The sequence below is a fragment of the Dromaius novaehollandiae genome, chromosome 7 (genome assembly GCF_036370855.1).
Source record: "Dromaius novaehollandiae isolate bDroNov1 chromosome 7, bDroNov1.hap1, whole genome shotgun sequence".
In the NCBI taxonomy this organism is placed as follows: Eukaryota; Metazoa; Chordata; class Aves; order Casuariiformes; family Dromaiidae; genus Dromaius; species Dromaius novaehollandiae.
Window position 1 is genome coordinate 20,817,501 of NC_088104.1, and position 26,076 is coordinate 20,843,576.

Consider the following 26,076-nt stretch of genomic DNA (forward strand, 5'->3'; position numbering starts at 1 on the left):
AAAATCGAATGTCAACCAAAGGTCCTTGCAGAGTGTGAGCTTCAGTTCATGTATTGGTTAGTCACCAGCACAGCTGTTTTTTTGTTTTTTTGTTTTTTTTTGAAATTTGAAATACTAATATCTCCTTGTTTACTAATGTGCTTCATATAAATCTGCAGATGATTAAATGACTTTTTTTTTTTTAAGTAAAGAGACAAAGCCATTGTTTGGACATGGTGTGTATGCACATATAAATATTATATACACACATGCACACATACAAGATGGAAAGGAGTTACTGCTGCGAGGACAAGGTTAGCTTTCAGAGCCGATGATGAAAACCAACAGACAGAGATTATTATACATTGGAGGGATGACTTTTCTAACAAGGGCAAAAATCAGGAGTAATTCCTTTAAGTCAACAGGGTTATACCACCTTGAGATTGGCCTAAGTGAAAGAGTATGAGGCCCTAGAACTTTTGGTGGCCTTGTTTAGTGACAAAGCGTATCCTTCAGATTTGAGTAATGTACTCTCACTCGTGATAGAGTGCTTAGAGAACAATGCAGGGGGATTATAAGAACAACTGTTCACCTGAAGTTGTACGTATTTGCAGATAATGAAAACCCTGGTTGGATCCCAAAATTTGCATTCAACGTATTAACATCCTGATGGAGGAATTAATTTAGATCTTCTTGATTAGACAATCTCCTAATGAAAAATCCCATGAAAACCCATCCGAATGTGACCTTGTACCATTTTTACAGAGCATAGCCTCTGAATAGCCAGTATAGACACCCAGATGGTGTTTGGCCTACGTATTTTAGTCAGATGGTTTATTTTCCCCTCGGTAGGTTTGTAATGCTCAAGAAAACATTTTGCCCATCTATCTGCATTTGAGTAGAATACAAACTGACTAATAGATAAATATGCCGCGTGAAAGTAAATAGCCTTAAAGTAAACTGCTTTCACATTCCATTGATCAGCTCAGTCAGCAAACTTTTCTATGTTGTCACTAATGTTCTAAGTATTTTGGAGAGAAACATGCCAGAAGTATAGAGTATTTTCATTTCTGTCTCACATAAGGTCATTATGAACTCCTCCTTGAATTGATATTGATCCTTCAGCTTGTAGAATTATTCCTACAATTTATTTTATTTTTGTTGCCGTAGGAATTGTTACAAAGCTACAAGGAAGAACATGAGCTAATGTATCCGCATAAAAAAAAAGAAAAACTACATAAAGCATCCACAGTGATAGGCTGACACAGCAGATGACCATTAACCATTTCAGGCTCTTAAAATCCAAGGTGGCACCACTGCCCGGGAACCTGCCGCTGACCGCTGGTGCGTTTCTGCAGCGGCAGCCCCCGGCTTTGCCCAATCGCAAGAAACAGCAAACAGCTTCCTACCATGGAAACTTAAAGACCAGCAAACATTTCATCCCGAGGACACCATTAGAATATATTTTTTCTCCCTTCACAAGAACAATCCTAATCTTTGGGACTCACCCAGGCTCTGGGGACCTCAGCTTCTGGAAGGCGCTTGCCTCCTGCTGGGACCCTCCTGGCCGGGAGCCTGCTGGAGGAGTGACGGCCCAGCAGCGCCCAGCACGCAGAGCCCCGCTCAGCTAGGGAGAAAAGAGAGGCTGACTGGGGGCAGAGAGGAGAGCAGTAAGCAGGACAGGACTGGGCAGGGGGTTCAGGCAGGAGGTGTAGGCAGCTCAGCCCCCCAGATTGAGAGAAGTTCTACCAAGGGAGTTAAGGTGGCCCGAAACGCCTGGAGAAGTGCCGTGCCCTCTCCGGGGAACGCTACCTGCCCAAGCTTCGCCACAGATGCTCTGTCAGAGGGCCTCCAGGGATGGTTGCTAGCAAGGAAAGACTCAGGCAGCAATCCAGCTCTGTCTTCCTCTCTCTGCAGCTGCCAAAGTAGGGGTGAAGTTTTCAGCTTCTGCTGTCCCCAGAGGTGAACCAAGGCCCTGCAATGCGTGGAAGTGTGTGTGGAAGTTGCGTTTTCACACCATCTTGGTTTCCGCCTGCTTGTTGCATTGGTTAACATTTGAGAAAATCCATTTCCCAGAGAGACTTTTTAAAGAGAATGATTTAAAGCTGGAAGCCAAAGCGACCGTCTACAATTTCATTTGCTTTTGGTTTTGCTACAGGATAAAAAGAGTGAGGGGAAAAAAAAAAAGAAACACTAGTGTGTAGCATTTATTTTACCAGCTGCAAAAAAATTGGTTAGGGGTATGGTTTTCTCAGAAGTGGTCTAAACAAGAGTTGGTTTATCAGAACTTGCCTGAGCCTTTCAAATGAGCACAGCTCAATGCAGACAAGAAAGGCAATGTCTAAGACAGAAATTGGGTCAGCAAACTGCAATAGAAAACTTGCCAGTGTGATCAGTGTGAACCTACAGCTAATAGGGACATCCAGATTTCCCAGCGATGAGGATGGCGGGATGGCTAGGGTGAAGCAGCAGCCTGGGGAGGTTTGGGGAAGCAGAAAGACTGGGTCCTAACAGGGACCGTGGGCTGTAGTTGCTGTTTGAAAGGCAGGGGGAGGGAAAAAAAAAAAACCAAAAACACAAAGCAGGTGATGTACTTAAGTCTTACTTTCTATACCCTTAATGAAAGGCACTGTTTTTAAAATGATACTTTTATGCTTAAAACAAAGTTTAGATAGACAAAATGTTTGCCAGGAATCCATCTTAAATTAGATTTTGGTTTATTTGCTCTGTTTTTAGCATGACCTATCTAAATATATATATATATATTTATATATATATTAAAAGAAAGATAAAGGAAAGTTATAATCAAGAGTCATAAATTTCCAGCAATACCACAAAATCCCTCAATAGCTTTCTGAACGCTAAATGTCTCCACTGATTTAACGGAACAGCCGAGTTCTGTACAATTTTTGAGAAGACAAATATGATCTTGTAACAGATTGGTATCTCTCTTCTTGGGGCTTTTCAGTGCATTTATTTAATGGTTTTGAATGTACATTACTTAACAGAAACATTAAATGCCAGTGCTTTGCAACAGTTTTGTTACTGTCTCTTTAAAGTAAACAAACAAACAAAATACATTCAAAAAAGCAAGGCTGTTTTGCTCATGTGATGGCAGAGGCTTTGGGCAGCTGCAACATCCACTGCTCCCGCTCAGAGACATTACCCAGCATCAGTCAGCTGTCACAAAAAGAGTTGTACATAAAGCATTAAAGGATAAAAGGAAAGCCGGGGCGGGGGGAGAACTGAGCAGAATGCCACACATGCCAGCTAGTCTGTCCAGAAGGGAGACACCCGCGCGTGCATGTGCTCCCTCTTCCTTGGGGGGAGGGAAAAGCGGGGTAAAGAGCACTCACGTACAGAAAAGCTTGACTTCAAGGGAAAAAACAGCAGCTCTCTGAAACTTGTTTAGCAGGTTCGCATTCCTAATGTAATCTGACTTTTGCGTTGGTTTTGGTTTTTGCCCTACTCCTTACTTTGCTTTCCAAGAGAAAGGTAACAAAACTGAGGTAGAAATAATGGTGGGCACACTCCAGCCTGGAAGATTTCTAATGGATGCTAAATGAAGATTGCGTTAAGGACAATGGAGCCGTACATACACAATAAAAATGCAACTTTACAGTTGGGGAAGGGAAATAAATGTATTTTGAGGGTTCAGTTTTGCTTTGCTGTTTGTACTGTTTGGTCACAGTCTGCTGCATTGCTCTCAGCAGCTCTGCAGCCCGCAGCTCTGCCCGTGACCTGCGCTGATGCCGCTTCACCAAAATAACCTCAAACCTACAACCGGAGCCGCACGATAAAGGCCAGCAGTCGGAGCTCAAGGTAATTTGCCTCCCGGAGTCCTACCGAATCTTACGTTTGACTGTTTCAGATGCTAACATAAACCGATTAAGTGGCTCTTTTTTCATCTATGCACCTTCTAAAGACTGTATCACATAATTATCAAGGAGCAATATGCTGAAAACTCTTACAGTTTACCAACAAGAAGAATCATTTTGCTCTGGTTCGAACGAACTGTTCCTTAACACTGGGAAATCTTTCTGTTTCTGTTTTTAAAAACTGTAACGTTTCAGTCATATCACACTCTAGTTTTTTCCTGGATACATTCAAAGTAATTTTCCTTGCCATTTTCCAATTGTTGAGGTAAACATACATATTTAATATAAAGTAACATTGAAGCCTAGCCTATAACTCTCAGCAGTACATAGTGCTTTCAACACATTCCTTTGAGGTACTGTACAAATCACAATCACTTTCCTGAGTTTTTGCAGACAGAACATTAAAAGAAATGAACTGCAGAAATTAAGGTCCAGATTACCATTACCCTGTTTTACCTGTTCTTAGTTTAACACCGCAGAACAGACAGGATTGAGGAATACTGTTGCTCTTAGAATAGCAAAAATCTGGTTCTCTGTCGCAACACAACCGTTCATCTCTTTAGTCCAATAATGTTTGAAGTTAAAGCTCTTTATATTAGCACATGCCACCAATGTAATTGTGAGGCAAACAAAAAATAAAGCACCACTTCAGGCACTTGACAGCAACTAAATCTCAAGAACAGCAGAATGGAATCAACACACAGGGTTCATGTCCTTCTGAAATCAACCCACTTGCACCTTGCTCCTTGGTGAGTATTGTCTAGCTTGAACAGAACTGAGCATCAACATATGCTTTCTGTCATGCGTGGCTTTTTCAGATCAGCAGCTCTTGTTTGATGCACTTTTCCTTCAAGTCTACCCTGACTCTTTAGAGGCAAGGTAAATCGCAGTCTTCCCAGTACCCTTTGCAATTTCAACACTACTGAAAAGGGTTCTCTACCCTATGTAGCAGGTTCTGTGTGTGCCAACATTCATTACATTTTTTTTTTAAAAGAAGTATCACTGACTGCAACCAAACATTTTGTTCCATTCAACATATGTATCAAGCTCTTTTTGAGATATGCTAGGCTGTATCTTGCAGAAAGCATTTTCAAAGTCTTGATATGTAACTGGCCTCAACTGGCTGGGCAAAATGGCTGAAAGGTCTGTGGCTGGCATGGCGTGGAGTGGGCCCACCACTGCTTCCTGACACAAGTGAGCCACATCTAGTCCAGAAAAGCCTTCTGTGCGCTGGACAAGCAGTGCAACCTCCTTGTCATTGAGACAGTAATTGTGCTGTGAGAGCAGTTGTACTATTATCTGGTGCCTCGCTGTGCTGTCAGGAAGTGGGATTAAAAGTCGTTTCATGAAGTACCTTCGAAGAGATTCATCAATTTCTTCTGGTTTACTTGTGGCGCAAATTACTACTATTTGGTCCTCAGCAGAAGTCAGTACAGTGTCCAGCTGCATAAGGAACTCGGTTCTCATCCGACTTACTGGACTGTGTTCTTCACTCACTTGGGAAGAAAGAAGCATATCAATGTCACTAACAAAAATCACCGAGGGCTGGCGACACCTTGCCACGAGGAAGGAAGCGTGGACAATTTTTTCTCCTTCCCCTAGCCACTTTGTGACAAGGCCAGAGCCAGCGATTTTGAAAAATGTGGCTCCTAGCTGACTAGCTATACATCTGCCCATTAATGTTTTGCCTGTTCCCCGAGGTCCAAATAAAAGGATGCTCCGAGGTAGAGCAGTCAGTCCATTGAATGCATCTGACCTCAATACTGGCCATAAAACCTCCTCTTTAATGACGGCCTTTACTAGATCTAGGCCAGCGATGTCATTCCAGTCCACAGGAGGTCCTTGGTTGATAATCTCATTGGTAACAAGGTCAATGAGGTGTGTGTCAGTATTCTTCAGTTGCTCGTCCACAGAGTGGTTGGATGAGGTAGCTGCACGAAGTCCCGGGCCTTGCATTGGGTGAGGAAGGAGCTGCCTGTGCTCGTCACCGTGCTCATTCATTACTGGGGAGGTGTACTTCCCAAATGAGTCACTTGATCTCGAACCCAGTGAGTTTTTAGCAGTACTATAGGATGGGGGTGTTAGAGCCCTACTGGACTGGCTGCTGAATTTCCTTTGCTGTTCAGAGGACATTAGCTGCTTTGTTGGCTTAAATGCTAAGGATGATGTTTCAGCACTTCTGTCAAAACCATTCCCCCTGTTTGCATTTGAAATGCTGTTGTCGGGCATTCGATACATGGGACTCTGTGTAGATCTCTGTTGGCCATAGCTGTAATTTCCATAACTGGAGTCCATTTCTCCTTGCCCTGCCATGTAGAAAGCTTTCCTTTTGAGAGAGCTGGCTGAACTGTTTGTCAGGGCGGATGGTGCAATGGGCGTCAGACCGTGACCCTGGTAGGAGTAGCTGGGTACAGTAGTTGGGGGCAGAGGAGTGGGGGCAGGGATTCCTGAAGGCAGGTACGCGGAGGGCGGTGGTGCCCCTCCAGGGCTGTACCCAGGGCCAACAGCAGTTTGAGGAGGATAACTGGCAGAAGGGTAGCTGTAACTGGAGAGGTTAGAAGTCCCATTGTAGCCTGCGACGAGGGCTGGTGGCGGCGGCGGCGGCGGCGGGGGCTGTAAAAGCCCAGAGCTATGCAAGGGGGATGGATGAGGGGAAGGAAGTGCAGGTGCTGGCTGGCCGCTGTAACTGGTATGCAAGTAAGATCCGTTGTATCCTGTGGCATATTCCTGAGATGGGAGCCCTGAATGAAGACTGGGAACTGTATGACTTCCACAGGTGCTGCTAGAATAACTGGGTTCTGTCAGGTTACTGGCCACCCCAGGTGAACTCCCTATACTGGCAGAGACGTCTGCGGGAGGGAGGGCTGCACTTACGCCAGCCTTGCTGGCGGTAATAACGTCTGGGACACAGTTCATGGGATACACGCTCTCCGAATTCAACGAAGGCTGCCAGGGCTCGCTTTCATTCTTCCGGCCGTTCACCAGCCCTGATGGAGCTTCAGAATAATTGCTAAGGATGGGCCGTTCAGCCGGGCCTTCTAAAATACCGGAATATTTTTCTGCATACTTTTTCAAAAGATTGGAGGCGGTCAGAGCCGAGATGTCGTCGTTGGCCCAGGCGTACTGATAGGTGCGCTGCAGATGCCCCCGGTAGGCTTCTACCTTGTGGGCAGGAGACCGGGTGGTTGAAGTGATATCAAAGTGCTGTTCTGGCCACTGGGCATGCTCCGGCGTCCACTGCATCTTCAAGCCTGTGGTTGCAGGAAAAAACAAAGTTAACAGTGATCTTAGCTTTTTTCAGATGCTTTTAAATGAGTTCTCAAATGTACTATCCGTAAACTTCTTCAGCTGTCTAAAACACAGTATTTAACACTGCAAAGCCTTAAGAAAATAAATGCAATGCCCTTACGAAGCAGTATGAACAGTCAGATTTGTTTATTATAGGCACATACACACAGAGCCATGTTTTTTGTCGATTCAGTGGGGGGAGGCTGTCGGTTTAAAAAAATAGAGCTAACGCCCAATTTCTTGAAGTAATTAAATGAGACTTACATTTAAATACTCTGAGTGAAGATTTATTGTTAACGTACACAGCATCCAACTGCTCTGTCCTCTCTCATCACTGTTTCAGTTTCATATTTTAACCAATATAAAAATATGAGACACAGCTGACAGATCACATCTAGGATACCTCTCTTATTTGGTACTGAACACCTAGTTAGCGCAGTATAATGCACCCTGCGCAGAACAATATGACACAGACATAGCAGGTCATTCCATAATCCAACTCTCATCTAAAGTGGTCCACGACAGTTTCAAATCTGCTTCGTGGAGTGCAGCAAAGCAATCTCCCAGGCAGCGCTCCGTCGCTTTCATCACACAAAGCCTACAACTCGGTATGAATTACAACTGGCTCCTTTCTGCCTCTCAGTTCTGTTGTTGAGGCTCTGGAAAAAAAAACAAGCATGACTTGTCTGGCGGTCTCCTTGCTTGCTCTTTCTCTCCCCCTCCCTTCCCCAGCCTCCAGGGTACAAAGAAAGAGCGGGGCGGGGGGGGGGGGGGGCGGAATGAAGAAAAAGAAATGAAGCCAAGTCCTAAAAGTTCTGTGGCTTCCATGGCTGGCTATAAAACCCTATCAATACAGAAAAAACTAATGACAGGATGCAACTGTCATTTTAAAGCAATTAATCTTGCAAATAATGTGATGTGAATTATCCCCCCTCCCCCCGTAATCCACCCCGCGCAGGAAGAGCGATTTGCCAGCGCAGAGATAACCCCCTCCAACTCTTACCTATGCACAGCAGACACATCGCTGATTTTTGTACAGCTGTATCAAACAGACCTCCTTAATCTCTCTCGTATTACCAAAAGTGATTTTTGCAAACAGTCTTGTGCCCTCTGGCAGAGATTCCCTGATAAGGAGGAGGCCTAGGCGAAGTGAAGCATCTGTGGCACTGGCTCCCCTCTGAATTACTGCAGTCTATTTTGACAGCTCCGACCCCCTCCCGTTTCCTCCCCAACCCCTTTAGCTCTTCATCGCCTGACTCTGGCATCTGACATGGCCAGCTTAGCCTCACTGAGCTAAGCCTAACGCAGCGCGGAGTTTGGTAACAGACTGGCATGTTTATTCCCTTCTGACTCCCTCTTCCTTGTTTGCAAAACCACTGCACCAGACACTGGAAGTTAATTAGCAGGATGATGCTGTGCTAATTGTGTTAATTTACAAGGTTTTAGTCAAAGAGAATCATGCCAGGGCTGGCACTGCTGTCATGCTTCCGACTTAATGATTAAGAAATACTGAAAACAAGGTGGGAAGGATTGCAGTAATTACACAATAAATGAATAAAGCAACAGATTCATTTGCAATTATATTTTATTGCAGTTGCACTAATTTACATTTGGATTCTTCATTTTTATTTTTGGATGCATGCATTTGCAAATCACCAAATCAGTTAAATTTAGCCTGAAAACTGCAAAGTACCACTAATTGAGCCTTATATTTTATTAGTACAAGTCCTGCAAATCTCATTCCACGTAAGCATGCCATTGATTACTTGTGGATGGCTTTTTCTTTTTTTTTTTTGAGCGTTCCCTTTCTCTCTCATTTTTCAAACACTTTGACAACTTGAGAAAAATGTCTGTTAACAATTATACACTTACCCTATAACAGTTAATTCAGAGAAGCGCTTTTGACAAATGCAGTTTTGAGGCCCGGTTTTTGGCAGATTTATTTCTTTCATTTAGAATTAATATAATCTTTTTTGTTAATTGTTTCTGATGCTTCAACCACTGCCTTTCAAAGGGGGTAAATGTATCATGAAATTGGGTGAAATTATAGAAATCATGCTCATACAAAAAATGCAATTTTAATGAGAAACTATCAGAAGCTTTTCAGAAATCATACTTTGTTAAATTCAGCTGGAAATCTGAAGAGCAAATCACCAAGAGCCAATTGCAAGTAATCAGTATCTAAAATTCTTCTAGTGTCATGGGATTTACTTCAAGCCTTTTTAAAAGGAAAGAATATTAATGTTCCTGTAACGTAGAACTGCCTCAAAGACGTACAAACTCATTAGCCCTATTAAAAAATAAAATAAAATAAAAGGCACTGTATTCTGTGATTTTGGGCTTATACAGTTACGAAAACACAGAAAGCTTCTGCTACAGGGATGGACAAGAACCTGAGTAGACTGATGCTTCACCAGATACTAATGAATGGAAACCATGAGAAAGACTCTTAGTAAAGGATGCACTAAGCAGCAGTGAAAGTTTTGAGAAAGAAGGTAAAATAGGCATGGATGAAGCAGACAATTTGATTGAGCTGGTACTTGTACTGTAGTTAATGAATATGCTTTTGGCACATTGTCTTTAATGGCTTGTAAAAGGAAGACTAAAGAGATGAAAGAATACGCTAGGTCAGGGCATAACAACATATATCATACAGTACCCACTTAATGACTTTTTCAAAATACCTTTCACAAATACTTTGGAAATTCCACCAATTGACCTTTTGCATTTAGAACAGATCATGTGCCTTTTAAATAATAAAAACAAAAATTTAATTCTACTTCTAATCACAGTGGGGAAATCTATTTAAACAGTGTAAAAATTCAATTATTTGAATTTTATTTGCCTAAGACAAATTTATTTTCCTTGTTATGAGGCTGCAAAAGAATGTGAGGAAGGCTGAATTCTCTCCTATATGGGGAGGGTGAAATCACATCATCAACATTCTCTATTTGGAATAATGGCTAGATAGACCAGCAGTTTCATATTGTCATGCTATCTTTGGATATGCTCACTGCACAGTAATTGAAAGTTTATTTATTGATGCATATTAAATACCAATGCATTTAACAAGGGCTGTAGAGGCAGGGCTAGGCTTTGAGAACTTTAAGCTTAAGAGAACAGGACTGTTCTCATCCCATGAAACGTGAGCATTATTCCAGCACATTGCAATCATTAGTGTTGTTTGGAAGCACAGGTTAATACTTAACCATAAGCATATTTTTTGCATTAGTATGCAGTGAATAAATCGATATTTACAGGGAGTCTACTAGAATGGCCTGGACTAGGGGACACACAGAGCCAATTCCTCAGTTTGATACTAATTTGAAAAAAGTATCAAACTTTGCTATGTTTAACTTCATTTATTAATAGTTTAATAATTGCTTGACAAGAGTGAAATGTATGATTTGGGAGAAAAATTAAGTTGTCGTTTCTTTTAATTATGCAAACTCATTCTTTTTTTTCTTTCACCCCCTTTTTAATTTCTCAGTGCTTGCAGCAACTTGCTATGTGTTTGAAATTGTATTTTATTAGTTGCATTTTGTCTGAGGTGATATACTTCCCTGCAATTTCTTCTGTGAGGAATCCAAATGCTGATATAAACATCTAAGATCAGGTAAATAAAAGCACATATACAGAACTGACTTTTCTAGCATTATTTAAATTCTGACAGAAAGAGCTGTCCTGCAGATAGCATGTTTGCTTTCTAACTCAGTAAAAATAAAATTCAGAAGCAATGCAAGGCTGAATACATTTTTCAAAAAAATCTTTGCTAACTTAGGAATCCTCTGAGCTATCGACATTTGTGAAAGAAACTTGTAAACTGTGCTGGTATGGGTTGTAAAAGGCAAAAGGCAAGGATGCTGTTCTTTAAGTGCAGGTATGTACTTATCAGAGAATTGCTTTTAAGATAAATTTAATACATTATATAGGAGAGGCAGTGAAGGCTTTTTTTGCAGCATCTATTTTTACTTGTCCTGACAGCCTTGCTATATAACTCTCCTCCATAATTCCTACGGCTGGATCTATTTGAATTACATTTAAACTAATTATAGTCCACAATTTCATTCTTCAATTATTTTGTACTAAGTGTTTGACCATTCTTTTTCCCCCTTCTAATTTTGCGCACTTAACCTGAAAATGTAAAATACTTCATGAGTTTCACATAACATAGTTCCACGTGGCAGAAACACACTTACAAATTCAGATTTACGGATTAAAAGAAAAAAAAAAGAAATAATGCCAGAGCTACAAAAAAAAAAAAAAAAAAAAGAAAGAAAAAAAAACCCAAAACCCCACAGCCAAAAAAAAGCTTTGTAATCTGAACACAAAAAGACACAGACAACGTGCTACACATCGCGAAAGCGCAAAACTGCTAGCTGGGAACATACCAGGTGAAAAAGCAACGGCTTCGGTGTCCCCGCCAGGCAAGTCCGGTAGCCCGCGATCGCCTCCTAATTAATAAACTTGGTTAACAACGATTTGCTTTAAACAAAGGACACCGGGACGTCAGTACATCTCACCTATCTGTTCGCCGCTCTAGAACAGTAACCAAGCTAAAATTAAGCTGTGAAACAACTGTGGCTTTCTGAAACACCAGCAGAGGTTGCATTGCGTTTTTAGAGATAGCGGGGAGCAGAGCCGGTGTGTAGGTCTGTACTTGTTGGGAACCCGAAAGGGGAAACAGACCAAGCTTCTCCACGACTCCAGCTCCTGCTGGGACCAGGAGCCTCCGCCTGTTACTGTTACCTTCCTCCTTGTGTTTTGGCCTATTCCTTTCTGCTGTATATCCGGTTATTCAGGACACTGAGTATCTACTCAATGGATCATAACGATTTTAGCCAAGCGATTGCTTCTCGTGGCCACGCAGAGATCGGCCCTGCTAAAACAGCCATCCACTTCCACAGCCACGTCGCTGGCACCACGCGAGGACTCCTCCAATCGCCTACTTCAGTGAGAGCTGAAGGTGTCATTACCTTCAGGATCAGGCCCTAAATCCACATTTTAAAAACCTTAAGCATGGGAACAAGCTAAATAAATGAGTCATCCACTACCTGCTGTTCTAGACATAGGACACACAACTCCCTGGGTTTGTACTACATCTGATAATATTTTGTATGACTGTATACTGTCATATGTCCAATAATAATAAAAATTAATTCAGGATAAAACATTTCTTTTACACTCCATTTTTATTAATAAGCATAATTTCCAGCTATTTGAAGATAGTGCAACTGATCTCTCTTAATTGGAAACAGAAGGGAATTTGAAGAGTGGATTGAGCTAATTATGTTTTGCAGGGAAGAAAAAAAAAAAAAAAAAGGAAAGAAAATGATTCCCACATTTATTTTCTAATTACTCAGTGAAGACCTCTGCTCCAGTCCGTGAGGAACTCCTTTGACGTCAAAGGATCCAGTGGGAGGACGAGCCTTCAACCGAACTGCCCCGCCACAAGGACAGGGTCCAACTTTGGAAACTGTTTTCAGCAAGCGGCAGCCCCAAGGCCCTGAGAGAGGCCTGCACAGCGCGCTCCGCCTTTGCATGGTAGGGCTCTGGTCTCCCTCTTATAACAGCCTGCGCATGCCATGTACATCAGCGGGAGCAAGCTGTTGGCAGGGTGTTTACGGTATAATTCCCATCTCACAGGGACGGTGAAAACATTTCAATCTTTAAAACAAAACACTTAAATCACGAGTAATATTGGGGATCGCATATATGTCAACAGCACTCAGAGATAAAAGCAATAACAAAAACACAACGTATTTTAGGAGAGCCTGGAACTGCTTAAGAACAAAACTCCAAATCTGGAATCTCAAACTAATATATCCCAATTATCTAATTTAAATACTGTCAAATGATTATTCCTTTTAAAGCACACTTGCACACCTCACGACAGCAAATTACAATACATTTACAGCAAATTAGTTCTCTGCCTCCAAGCCCCCTCCCCTCCATTTACATAAAGCAGTGCCTTTGATAGGCACAAAGACATTTCTGCCTAAACGTCCCTTAGCAGATCCATCTGCTTCAAAGGCCTTACAAAGCCGAAATAAGCAGAAATAAGAGTCAGCAAGCAAAGGCAGAACCTAGGTACAGAGATGATACTATTATATATAGCCAGTATAAGCAGGCTGGAACTACAGTCGAACCCACAAAGCAGTCAGCAGAGTACATAACACTTTGGCACTCGACAGGACCTCCCATGATGCCGACCCGCCTCAGAGGTAGCAGTTTTTCTGCAGTGTAGTCTTTTAGCACAAAAACGTTCTCAATTCAGTGCTCCATCCTTACAGCAAAGCCACACTGATTCACTATCATTGCACACTAGAAGTAAAACCATTTACGCATGTCTATGTCAGAATCATTTTTATATACAGTATCGGTCATATTTGTGATTAGTTCCAGCTTAACTTAAAAATATTCTACTGTATCAGCCTGCCCTCGCTGTACTCATTTGTTCATAATGCCTTTCTAAGCCAACTGGAAAATGCATTAAGGATGACAAAAATTGTAATGAGTTTAACCTATTATGATGCTTCCTCTTCCTATACTTTACATTTCTATACCATTTCCCTCAAGTACATTAGAACAGTGCCATGCCTTTAAAGGACCTAGTGCATTTTGTCAGTGCTGAACAAATAAGACAATAACAATTTCTGAGAGAACACTCAGATAAACAGTAATTGCAAACAAAAGTAAGCATGACTTTAAAAAAACAGCCATTTTTTGTAGTCCAATGAACATGTTATAGGTGTAGTGTATTCTGCATAGATGTAATATACCACATAAAGTGCAACTCATGCCTATATAAACATAAGAATCAATGTAACTACTGCAGAGCAACTCTAGCGATTTTGAGAATTCCAATATTCACATTGCAAAATACAGTCACAAATGGTTATGGAGATGGCCATTTGGCACAGGTATTTCTGTGTATGCAAATGCAAAATAGTCCAGACCTAGAGCATGATTCTTCTCCACCTGAGCGCTTACTTCAGTAAACCTATCTGAAGCTTTTAGAAGTGCAGCAAAAGGTATATTCTTTTTTTAAGGAACAAAACACACAGAAGTAACCCCTTCCTTGGTTCCCCTTCCAGAGCCGAAATTTGAGACCCATTTCCCATGAAAGAACATTACACAAATCCTTCAAACCAGAGCAGATAACATACTTTCACTGCTTTACTATGTTTCTCATGTAATCAGGTGAAATATGGACCCCCAAACTTGTTTTTTAGTAAGCGAGGGACGAAAGGAATGAATTGCCCACACAAGCGAGCCTCATGCAGAGCACACAGATCCAGACCTCAGCACTTCCAGTTTGCTAGGGAAATTTTAGTACCTGAATGATTTTCAAATATTGGATTCTATTATTTTCCCTTTCTATTGCTGATAACGGTTCAATAAATTGCTTCCCTTTTATAAGAATTTTTTTCATTCACACTTAAAGTTACTGCTTTGCTTCTCATTGTAAACGAAGCAGTTCTTAAAGCATTTCTCCATGTATCTTAAATCCATTAAGACAATTTCCATCTTACCCCCACTTCCTTTCGCCAAATGAAGATCCTGCGGACATACCACACGTGTCCATAGGGAGAGCGGAGCTAATGAATATGTATGGCTCATGTCACACCAGAGCACTCCCCTTGTTCGGCACTATCGACCTTCTCTTCTGTGAGTAAATAACAGGTGAACACTCGTGCATGAGGATAAATGGGGTTAAAACTGCCATAAAGGGACATACTTTATTTGAACAAAGTGGGTGTACAATAAATAGAAATGTAGGTGATACTGAATTATTTTTTATATCATGCCATTCCGAGATATTGGAAAATCACCTTGCTTTAAAACACAAGTTCCATAACAAGTATTATTTAAAATATATTTCTTAGCAACTAACAGCAACAGCACTCTGTATAAATCTCTGTTTATTCCACTACATTATATCTTTCACTGTATTTTTCAGCTGCCATGCTAAAAAAACAAAAAGCAAAACTATTTTACAGCTTTATATATAGCAAGACAAGGTTAATTCCAGGGATTTATCTAACCAGCCCTATTCTCCCTACAAATATGAAGGCAAAGATCAATTTCAAAGCAAGTTTCAGATAAACTACAGTCAGTTTTGACCCAATACACTCAACTAACAGAAGCGAAAAAGCTAATTTATGTGGGCCAATAACGCAACGCTCCAGCCTGCAATGATGAATCCCCATTCCTTTTAAAGGGCTTATTCCAAAGCCTACCAGCATAGGAAAGGTATGCGCAGTTGCTTATTGAGATTAGACTACCTCTGCTAATTAGCTAAAGGAGAACAAATACTGATTAAATGTATATATAGAAGTAATCTGATACTCCAAAAAAAATCCTCCTTAAGATGATTCCACAGTGTACAAAACCTTTGCAAAATTTGTTTAGGTTCTTTATGCATTTTGCTTTTTGGCAATCTGCACATTAATTTTTAATGAAATAGTAAAGAGATGTTGCATCTCACACTTGGATAAAAATATTCTCTAGCCAGGCCTGGGTGACATAGTGCATTAATTCAGTGTCCTTCACTCCTGGGACCTGCGTATAATTTAGTCCAGCCTGAAGAAAATAACTTTGATCTGAAGGCTGTGGAAAAAGCTACATATGAAATGAGTTTTGGTGGGTTTAGTGTTGTTTCTTATATACAAGACGACATATGAAGATAAACTGCTTTCGAATGCTCCTGACGTGGCCCAGGATTAAGAGCAGAGCGCTCTTAGCAGAGCTCAGCCCCTCTCGCCCCTCTCCCGTGCCCAGGCACATACCACACACATTTCTCCGCGCAGCGAGCGTGCAGAGGGGCGAGGGCTGCCATACACTGCCTTTCCCAAATGCAATAATATCTCATAGAAAAGCACTGTATTATCAACCCATACACTTACTCACTTGGCCTCTCCCTTAAAAAAAAAAAAAAAAAAAAAAAAGTTTCCTTATGAGAGATGTTGTTCTAATATGGGAGGATATTATCACAGGGGACCCGAAATTTCCCTCCCACGGTAGGGAACACCTTGCCTAAAGCCATCAAACCCGTCCTAAGCACGTTCTTGGGGAAACCAGCACCCTGGCACTGCTCACTCGCGCTGCCGGCTTGGCCGGGCGCAGGGCTGACCCGGCCTTTTCCTTCCTGCTCCCCCCACCAAAGCACAGAAACGAGATTAAAAGCAGAAGGATAAGCAGAGAACCGACACACAAGAAACACTAAGCTAAGCTAAATCTTTTCCCCACTTAAACCTTTCGATTCTGGAATTCCATAAATTCCAAAGATTCCTCCCTGCTCATTCGGGAAAATATATCTGAATTGACCACTAAAAAATGGACTACAGCTCATTTTTTGCATGCTTTTGGTTTGGGACTTACTGTATTGTTTTCTGAGCATTTGAAGGGAATTATGCCGGCTGTAAAGTTAGCTTGATAAATTATGGGAAAGGGGGCAGGAAGGAACAGGGAATTCTCTATATACAAATACATAAATTTATTTCTCTATATATTAATATACATTCATTTATTTTACGCAGACACACACGAGAGAGACAGTGTCTTAACTGAGAAACTTAGCTCTGTATACGCTGATCTTTTCACCCTGTTCCTGGAGAGAGCGGGCGAGAAGACCCCGACCCCTCGTGCTGTACCTCGGCTCTCCTTCCTCGGGAAGAGCAAAGTTCCCCCTGCAGCAGCAGCAGTTGAGCCATGCCTGGAGCCGCCCGCGCTGCGTGACTGGGAGCGCGCAGGCACCTCGAGGGCTGGAGGAGAGCAGCGCGCTGGCTTTCAAAGCAAAAACAAACTGTGGAGCCTCGCTGATAAAATGTCACATTCCTCCACAACTCTCAGGCAAATCCAGCCTCTTCTGTAAACAGCCTTCGAGAGACAACAGAAATGTAAGCCATGCAATGATCACGTCAATAACCAGCTGAGCACTACTGATCGCTTAGGCAACAATAAGCTATGTTACTTTTCCTGTAATTTTGTCCACACTTTTATCTCTTATGCAGTCACCTAATGATGAAGAAAGTTTGAAAATTTGTTTCGGGGTACAGAAGTCAAGCTCCACTGATTAGCATCTCAAAGCTCGCTGCCAGCACGTATTTGTAGAGCTGAATAATAGCGCTTGAGATTGTATGATGCTTTAAAAACAAAAAACTGTGCTATTTTACTTGGTGTTTGATGCTGCACAGTGATGAAAGTCCCTTCCCTCACCAAACACATAGCGTATCACTGCTCACCGCGAGGATTTCAAAGAGGAGGCAAAAATGTTACAGCACAACAGAGCCAAAAAAGGGTTCTGGTGTCCATAGTAGCCACCCAAACTCCCAGGTAAAGTGCCTGTGAGTTGGATTTGTCTCTCGTTTCTCTGGTTGGAAGCCACAAGAACCACTGGAGTGAATAACTCACTGCAAAGGAAGTCATCGTGCCCCACCTCTTCCTTTATGATTTTTTTCCGGCAACAATTAGCCAGCAGTTAATTAGGCACACAGTATTTTGTTCACCAGCATTTAGGTTTTGTGCCATGTGCTTAATGAACACTTATCACAGAAAATACACAAGTAATTGTATTTCATTAAAATATAAGTGGAGAGTTCCAGTATTTGCTGCCCCAGCTCAGTTTCTAATTTATTTCCTACACTAGCAAGGTGGCTTCCAAACTTCATCGAACGCAAACCTTCCTAAAACTCGCTGTGCAGGGAACGGACAGAGTCCTGATTTCCATCACCCTGCAAGGACCCCAGGCCAACACGCCGCCTGCAGCAACGTGACATCTTCCACTTCTGAGCCTTCGTATCCCCCTTTTGCCATTTCTTCAGTCATATTTCAAGGGCTTACTTACACAACTATCCATGCAATTTTATGTTGAACAATGATACAAAAGTGCATCCACATTAATTCAGTATTAGAAATGCTATAGACTATCAACAGGAACAGTAGAATTTTACTAAATACTCAGCAATTATCAATTTAAAGTCTTTTTTCATTAAAACTTCTTTTTTCATCCAGAATGTACAAGTAATATTAAGCTTTCTATTAAGTCAGTCCTGTATGTTAATACAAGTTAAATATATTTAGCATCAAAAATTAAGTTCAGAAACGCGCAAATATTCACTGAAGCATCTTGACACCATTGGCACGAATTTATTAAGCTTAGTTTTTATTTTGGAAAAAAAAATCAGAAGTTAAAAGGAAGATACAGTTCTAATTATGATGCAGTGTGAAAGCTGTGAGAGTTTTGTGACTGCAAGTAAAGATTTACAGATATCACAACTGAAAGGTGCATTACACTTATCAGAGCAATGCATAACCTCTGCAAAGCAGATAGGAGTGAATCATTTTAATTTCCTCTCTTACTTATGGCTTTACATTCTCACACAAGGGAAGCAGAGGAAACCTAAATATGACCCTATTTAGATATATTAACTGAGACAGCCTTTGTAGATTTTTTTTAAGCAAACATGATTGTGCTTCCAAGGCTGCCCATCTAGTTCTCCAATGTGTTAATTTGGACAGCTATTTGGACAGTTCTCTATTCATTACCAAACCGTGGAAAGGAAACACAGAGGTGGCATTTTCCTTTTGAAACCATGTAATGCCTTGTAGTCAGATTCCAAAGCATCAAGGAGAGATTTTTTTTTTTTTTTTTTTTTTTTGCTAGACAAGCTGTCGTAATTGAAATGAAGTCTAATCAGACTCATTACTGTTTTCAGCAATTTGCACCACCAAAGATGCTTATTAGGTAACAGTGTTTAATAAACCGCTCTTTAGAAAACTACCAGTAATGAGCTCTTAACAGCCAATCTTTAGCGTGAATGTAATGTGAAAAGTGTTCCTAGCGCTGAATAGATTTTCACATTTAGTAGTGTCATAATTAAGCTCAAGGAATTGGTAGCTGTGATGATAGATTTACAGCAATACAGTATTTTTTCTGAAAATATATTTGAAAATACTTGGAGTTCAGTAATGTTTCCAGAGCAAATTTTAAAACTGCTTGAAAGACCATGCCAGGCTAGATTAGCTCTGTAAATGGTACTTAATCAGAGATTATCTGGAGAATGCACACAGGACTGCAAGTCAGGTATCGTCTACCAGGCATGCATAAAGTTCATTCCACCTAGCTTTGTGTGACTGCTCTTCCATCAGTAAACAATTTCCAGTCATTAATACACAAATAATAAATGTTGTTGTCACCAGCTGAATGATAATGAACAAAAATGACCACCTAAAAAGAGGTACTTGAAGAAACACTTGTCAGTTCTCCTTCCACAGTAGCAGCTGAAAATGCTTGAGACAAAATAGAGCAAATTGCTTGGTTTCAAAATAAAAATTAATTATATATATATATATATAATTATATATATGCATACACATCTTTTTTCACATACACACACTTCATACTGGCTTTCCTACACAACATTTCAAATGCCACCAACTCCTAGTAGCTATTTAGCACCAAAAAAACAAGTTTGTAATGTAAAGAACATCACAGCTCTGAAAATGTAACATTTTGACATATATTATTCATAAAACACAGCCATCAGCAAGAGATAAGTTTTCGTCAATAGAAAGTTCAATTTAACTAGATACACACCTCACTGCACTAGTCATATCAATACTGGTACCCAACAAATGCTGAAAGAGGCAAAAAAGATAATAAATTGCATGTATAAGCTACAGCTAATTAAATATCCAGAGTGAATCTTGAGAAATAGCCACCGTTCTCTCATCAAATTGATTTATGCCTGACATAATATTTAAAGTTATCAATAAGAAATGCCCAAGACTATTTGCTTATCTCCCACTAGAAGAAATACATGGGGATGCAAACGCCGTTTTGCTTACTAAAGATTCTGCCAAAGAAGCTTTGTGTCGGCACTCAAGATTTTGGAAAGAAGCATATAGAGATGAGCAATCAATAATGAAACCACCAACAAGATTTTTGAGACTAATTCTCTTGAACGGAGATTTTTATATCAGAGCTCCCCGATAAGACATTAAGAAGAAGCCCTTTCCCAAATGAGTGCTCTCACTGAACCTTTTACTCATCCTGGCCCCCAAACTCAGCAAGCCTAAATGCAGCCAAAAAGCCTCCATATCCATTTGCAGCTTTCTGAATCAATAGGACTACGAGACCTAAGACTACCAAATTAATGCCAGTTTCATCTGATTTTGTGCTATGGGCTTCTTTGCACTACAAAGTGGAAAACGGAGGGGGGGAACGACAAAAAAAAAAAAAAAAAAAAAAAAAAAAAAGAGCTCAGTCCCAAATGGGTTCCTGTAGCTCTCAGATCAAAATATCTTCCAGTTTCTTAAGTCTGAACTGAATTTGTACTCAGATCTAACAATTTTCCAGTGCTACTGCCTACTCTATTGTGCAATTCCAAAACGTGCACCCTTCAGTCGCACTTCGCTTCCGCTTGCTGTACAACAGGATAAAATAAAGTAACATAAAATAAAATCAGAGGCTCCACAGCTGCTTTAGACTACCTCCTCTTGTACTTCTGAATAATATATTAAACTTCACATCATTTGAGAGTAACAACCCCATGCTCCAAGATACAAAATATGCATTTTGTTCTGTTGATTTTACTAAAAAGTATAGATGCTCTGAAACATCAATTGCTCATCAGTAAATCTTTCAATACCATATATTATAACATGTTAAGTAGTTTAAAAACTGAGGGTTCTATAAAAGCATAAAAGCATCCACAGGGGGTACCTTAGACATCATTATAAAACTACTGTCACCATCCTTTCTCACTTGCAACATTAAATTACAGGGGGGAGGGTCTTGAGCGCACTCCTCCTGCGTCCTAGCACCATCACACATGCACAAATCACTTCGCAGTATCAGATCCATCAGCATTTTATCAAGCTTATAAAACATCCGTCTGCTCACCTAAGACGCTGACCACAATCAACACCTGACCTCCACAAGAAGAACAGATTTTTACGATCTGTTAAAGAGTTCGTAGAGTTTCCACTGAAGAACCACGACCTACCAAGTTTTACTTATGCTCCTACTTCTGTGTTGCTAGCCTGAGAAGAGGAACTTCGGAAATACAGGACCACAGACCAGCATAAGACATTAAAGAAGTTTAGGAAGTCAAGGAAGGAGCTGAAGCTACAGGGGCAGGTTAAACTATGAAGTCAGAACTTGCCCCAAAACACCGAGAATAAACGAAAAGGAACAACAGGATCCTAACAGAGGACAGCGCCCACCACCTTACGACCCGTCTGGAAGATAAGGTGCTCACGCAGCTCAGCGCCATGGTTGTGCCGAGGGGGAGGGTGCAGCGCTGCCGCGAGGCCAGGCAGGACGCGTCCCGGGCTCCAACCACAGCGGCAGCCACGACCCGCCATCACCGCGCACGGGCCGGAGCAGGCCCGGCTCCACCAGCAGCACTTGCTGTTAGCGAAGCTGAAGGCTAGCCCTGGAGCTGCTCGTCGCCGAACAACCCCACCAAAAGACAGCAGAAAAAGCAGAAATTGGACGTCGTGTGAGATCTACTGCACCTTCTACAGAAGCATGGACGTTATTTTCTTCTCCGTCAGTGAATTCCAATATTGCAGCCAAGTTTCTCCCAATCAGTATCTAGCATCAATCACAGTTTGCCCTTCAAGAAAAAGTACTATAAACAATCCGTAGGGTGCCTCTGAGTACAGAGCACTGTAGATTTCTCTGTTGTTTATGACAATTTTATTTAGACATTTGGGGAGCAGAGAGTGGTTTGGACGGAATACCATCTAAAAGTGTTTCACTTACTGTTCTGTAGTGTTTGTTTGTTGGCCCTTTTTTTGCTTTTTCTTTTTTTTCCCCAAACTTAATTGTTCAAAACAGAAGGAACCGCTTCTTTGGATAATTCTCCCCACACCATCCTTGTGGACGGCTGAGGTTACAGTTCTGTTATGACCCATTTACAAAAGCAAGAAAATAGGTGAGTTAGGGCAGATGAGAACGTTTGTCCAACAGATCTGGAAATCTCTGCAGTGTAACAGACAATATTCCCCATCCTTCAGCCTGCTTTAAACACACTGGCTTGCCTAGTAGGTCTTTTTTTAAAGGTAGAACAATCTAGTACACAGCTTCCCTGATTGAAATTGTTTATGGAAATATCTCCTTATAAAATGAAAAAGTCAAATGGAAGAACACCAGGTCCTATAAAATACAGCTGTGGGCTTCTCTGGGGGATGGGGTTAATAAATAAAATGCATGTGTGAGTGAGGAGCACATCCACCAGCTTTGCAGGGATTGGGGTGAGCACAGCAGAACGTAGCAGTCCTTGACTTTTACTTGCTTTTCAGAGAGTCTATTTTCTGCTTTCCCACTATAGAGCTTTCTATTTGTTTTAGCATAACTCTGTATCTTTGTCATTAAACAATCAACTTCTAATAAAAAACATAATGCAAACAGCCAGTTGTGTAATGAAAAACAACACAGGGTTGAAGGGGGGGGGGGGTTCCTGCCTGATCTCAGCAGCAGATTAGCTTATGCCCTGCAGCAGGAGATAGGGAATATGTTCCTCACTATTACAGTTTTGAATCTGTATTTGTATTTTATATGGACTTTTAAGGAGCCACAATATAGAGCTTTGGCTATACACACACACACACATGTATACCTATATACATATATATACACGTGTGTGTGTATATATGTATCTATGTGTATGTATATACACATGCACATATACACACAAACACATTTCTCCTCCAAAAACACAGTGACTAGTCTGGAATTTTGAGGGGGGAAAAGGATACATCCAAAAAAAAAAAAAAAATCACATTTTGGACTATCCTCACCTACAATCCCAAACACACTTCCTTTCAAGAAATTCCAAGCTAATGCTTTCTCAGCAACCATCCAGCTACACTGCAGTGTACTATAGGATTATTTCTGTATAGAGAATGGCATAGTTTTATTCATAAAAAGGTAAAAACTATTCCGTTAACTGCTTGTATACGCGATAAACATTAACAGCTTATTCGCTGGCAGGAAGCCAGGAGATCTCCTCCAGCTGTGACACAGCTCTTTCAGACGCGCCTTTTCTCCCGTATCTGACATATACGATCCCTTTCTCTCCTTCCCCCTCCCCAGTTCTTTACATGCATTTCTGCACCTGCCCTCTGCTTCGGCGTTAGAGCTGCACCGAATCAAGAGCAGCAGTGCTAACGGGTGGCCAGAAAATAGGACAGCAAAGGGTTTTGAAGTTAACAAAGAAGCATCCTGTCCCTGCCACCTATCAAGCATGTTTCTGGTTTCGTCACGTACCAAAGGCCAGGTTGTGCGATTACCACTCACTTTGGGAGCTTAGCTCTGCACATACAGCACAGCCCTTGAACGCAGCCCCAAAGGGCTGCAAAACTCAGCCCGGGGAGATCCCATCTCCGGCACGGTCACCCCCTCGCCCCGAGTGGCACGTGAATGCCCAAACCGTTATGCCAGGATTTGCTGAATATGTATCTAGATTTGAGAATGGAGACTCAGGGAGAAAGAAGGAAAAAGGAAGCCACGTTTTCAAGGGCTTTCTAAAGTTTAGCCCATGAAAGACAGGAAAGTGAGGCAGAACCTCCATACCCAAACCTTCGCTGAGCATTTCCCAAGGCTATCGATAGCTTTGAATTTGTCCATAGCCTTACTTAAGCTTTTTGTTTTGTTTTTTAACTTCAGGCTGTTTTTGCTAGACACATAATTATTCTGGTATGTTTTGATACAATGAGGTGCCACCTTTGTGAGTATACATCCAAAACATTTTAAATAAATATCCCATATTTGATTTAATGAAAAGCTCCCCAGGCTGTATCCATGTCTTGTTCATTCTGTGTATTAAACAGAGAGCTTGCCATAACTGAACTGAAAGGTACTTGGTAACAAACGGTTAGAGGGCACAGGCTGATATTTAAGAGGTAAGGTTGCACCAAGGTAGCTTTGATGGGCCATTTTATATTGAGGATAACCAGAAATGACATTTCTTAAGAAGGTCTGGATTGCTAACGAGAAGGAATGCCCTAAATGCATCAATGAAAACAGCTGCTGAGCATGACTACTTTTTTTTTTTTTTTCATATTTTGACTGTTTTTGAGGGAAAGACAGTCATGCTACAAATGTTTTTTCAATAAATCTCTGGTGAGCACTGGGCACTTCCAAGATCAGTTACACAGCATACTCTTAAAATGATTACACTGTCTCTCACAGCACTTTAAATGATAGACTGCCCAGAAAAAGCACTAGTGCCCCACAAATTAGGAGTTGTAGCAGTAGCTGATAAGCTAGAATGAGCTCTGGGCTGTTTTAGGACACACCTCACCCTCATTACTGGGCTGCCCCTCTCGGAAAATCCTTCCCCTTGTGTGAGGTCATTCAGCTCGATTAAGGTATCTCACCTCACACGCTCAAGTGTAACAGTGCTACTTACTGGAGGAGCACCGAGTTTACTTTTACATGCACTGCATGAATGTACTACCTATGTGATTTAGTTGAAAAGAAAACATACTCTGTAATTCTGGGATAGCCACAAGTTGCTATGACAAAGAATTTGTTTGAATGATTCCCCTGCTCTCTTCCTCAAATTGTTATTAACATCTATAATTTAGGATGCTGTGGTGCTAACATACATGTAGATAACTTTTTAGTCATCTGAATAAAGCTGCATAATAAGGTAGCGGTATAATTTGTAGCCTCCAACTCTTTCCCCCACCTCCCTTTCCCAATGCTCCTTGAAGAGAGCGCGATTTATGTCAGCAGCAGCTCATGCCGCCGTTACTCACAGAAGAAATACCCTTTGCTTGCGATTCCTTTGAAATTACTGATAAGAATTAAGTCTTCTAGTAAGTCAGTGCAGTCACCAAGGACAGGAATATACAACATCAGCCGCCAGCCCCTGCCACACACACACAGGTGGGGTACGATTTCATTGCTGGGATGGGACTTCGGGCAGGCTGACAAAACGGTTAACCGTGCCTATCCTTTCATCCTCCAAACTCACAGAGTCCTTCTGAAATTCTCAGGACACCTTTTACGCAATCTCTGTGTCGCAATTTTTAAACTTGCCCCACTGTGTTTGCCAAGTTCAGCTCTATTAACGGGAAACGAGACTGAAATAAAAAGGCCCTCTTAGCGCTGACTGCAGGCATTTCAGATTTCGTGGCAGCCTGCGTCATCCCCGTGCCTCTCTCACGGAAGAGATAATGTGTGCGAAGAAAAACAAAATTGTAGGTTTAGTAATGTCAAAATCTGATTTATGCCAAAATAGAGATGTCAACAATAGCAGAATAAGTGACAAGTGTTAAATTACCCAAAGAAGTAAATTCTGTAATTATTTACCTCTCTGGCGCAAGATCCTTAACAAACCTCCAGACCTAAAAGAACAGCAGGAACCACACACAGTTTTAAACTCAGCGTTTTTTCTTATTGTTGAGAAATGACTTTTGCCCCAATTTTTTTTTTTTTTTTAAATTCAACTAAGCGCAATGAACAGTATTTCAAATACAGCATCAGCAGCAAGCCCTATGGCTGAATATGCTGGGAGCTGAGTACACCGTCATCTGCAAACGGACAACTTTAATTCGATTCCTGGCACCACTGGCCACGCTGAGATTTCTTCTATCTCTTCACACCAGGGGTTTGCTCTTTTAAGCATTGCTCCCTGAAGGGAAGGAAAAACTAGAGAAAGAGGATTTCCAATGACCCTGCACAGATGAATGAATGTGTCAATGGTGAATATTGGTTCGGCTTTGAAACGGGGAATCCTGCAGTGGCTTCTCTGCTTCATCCCCACTAGTGAGTTCCACTGTGGACTTCAATGTGTAGGAGGCCTTTAGGGGACAGATAATAAACAGAAAAAGGGGCGGGGGGGCAATCAATAAAATGGTTTAAGAATAATAGGCATTTCACTAACTATAACCTCTGAATGATTTCTTG

At 41.3% G+C, this 26,076-nt stretch overlaps 1 protein-coding gene across 3 annotated transcripts in view; it reads right to left on the minus strand.

Moving 5' to 3' along the window:
* FIGN (fidgetin, microtubule severing factor) overlaps positions 1–26,076 on the minus strand; it is a 103,273-nt gene that overhangs the window by 2,580 nt on the left and 74,617 nt on the right. For all 3 annotated transcript variants that reach the window (XM_064514860.1, XM_064514859.1, XM_026094374.2), the window contains one exon: positions 1–7,108. This exon is cut by the window's left edge and continues 2,580 nt beyond it. In XM_064514860.1, the coding sequence (XP_064370930.1) occupies positions 4,857–7,100 (2,244 nt within the window). In that variant the 5' untranslated portion in view covers positions 7,101–7,108 and the 3' untranslated portion in view covers positions 1–4,856. The remainder of the gene's footprint in view (positions 7,109–26,076) is intronic.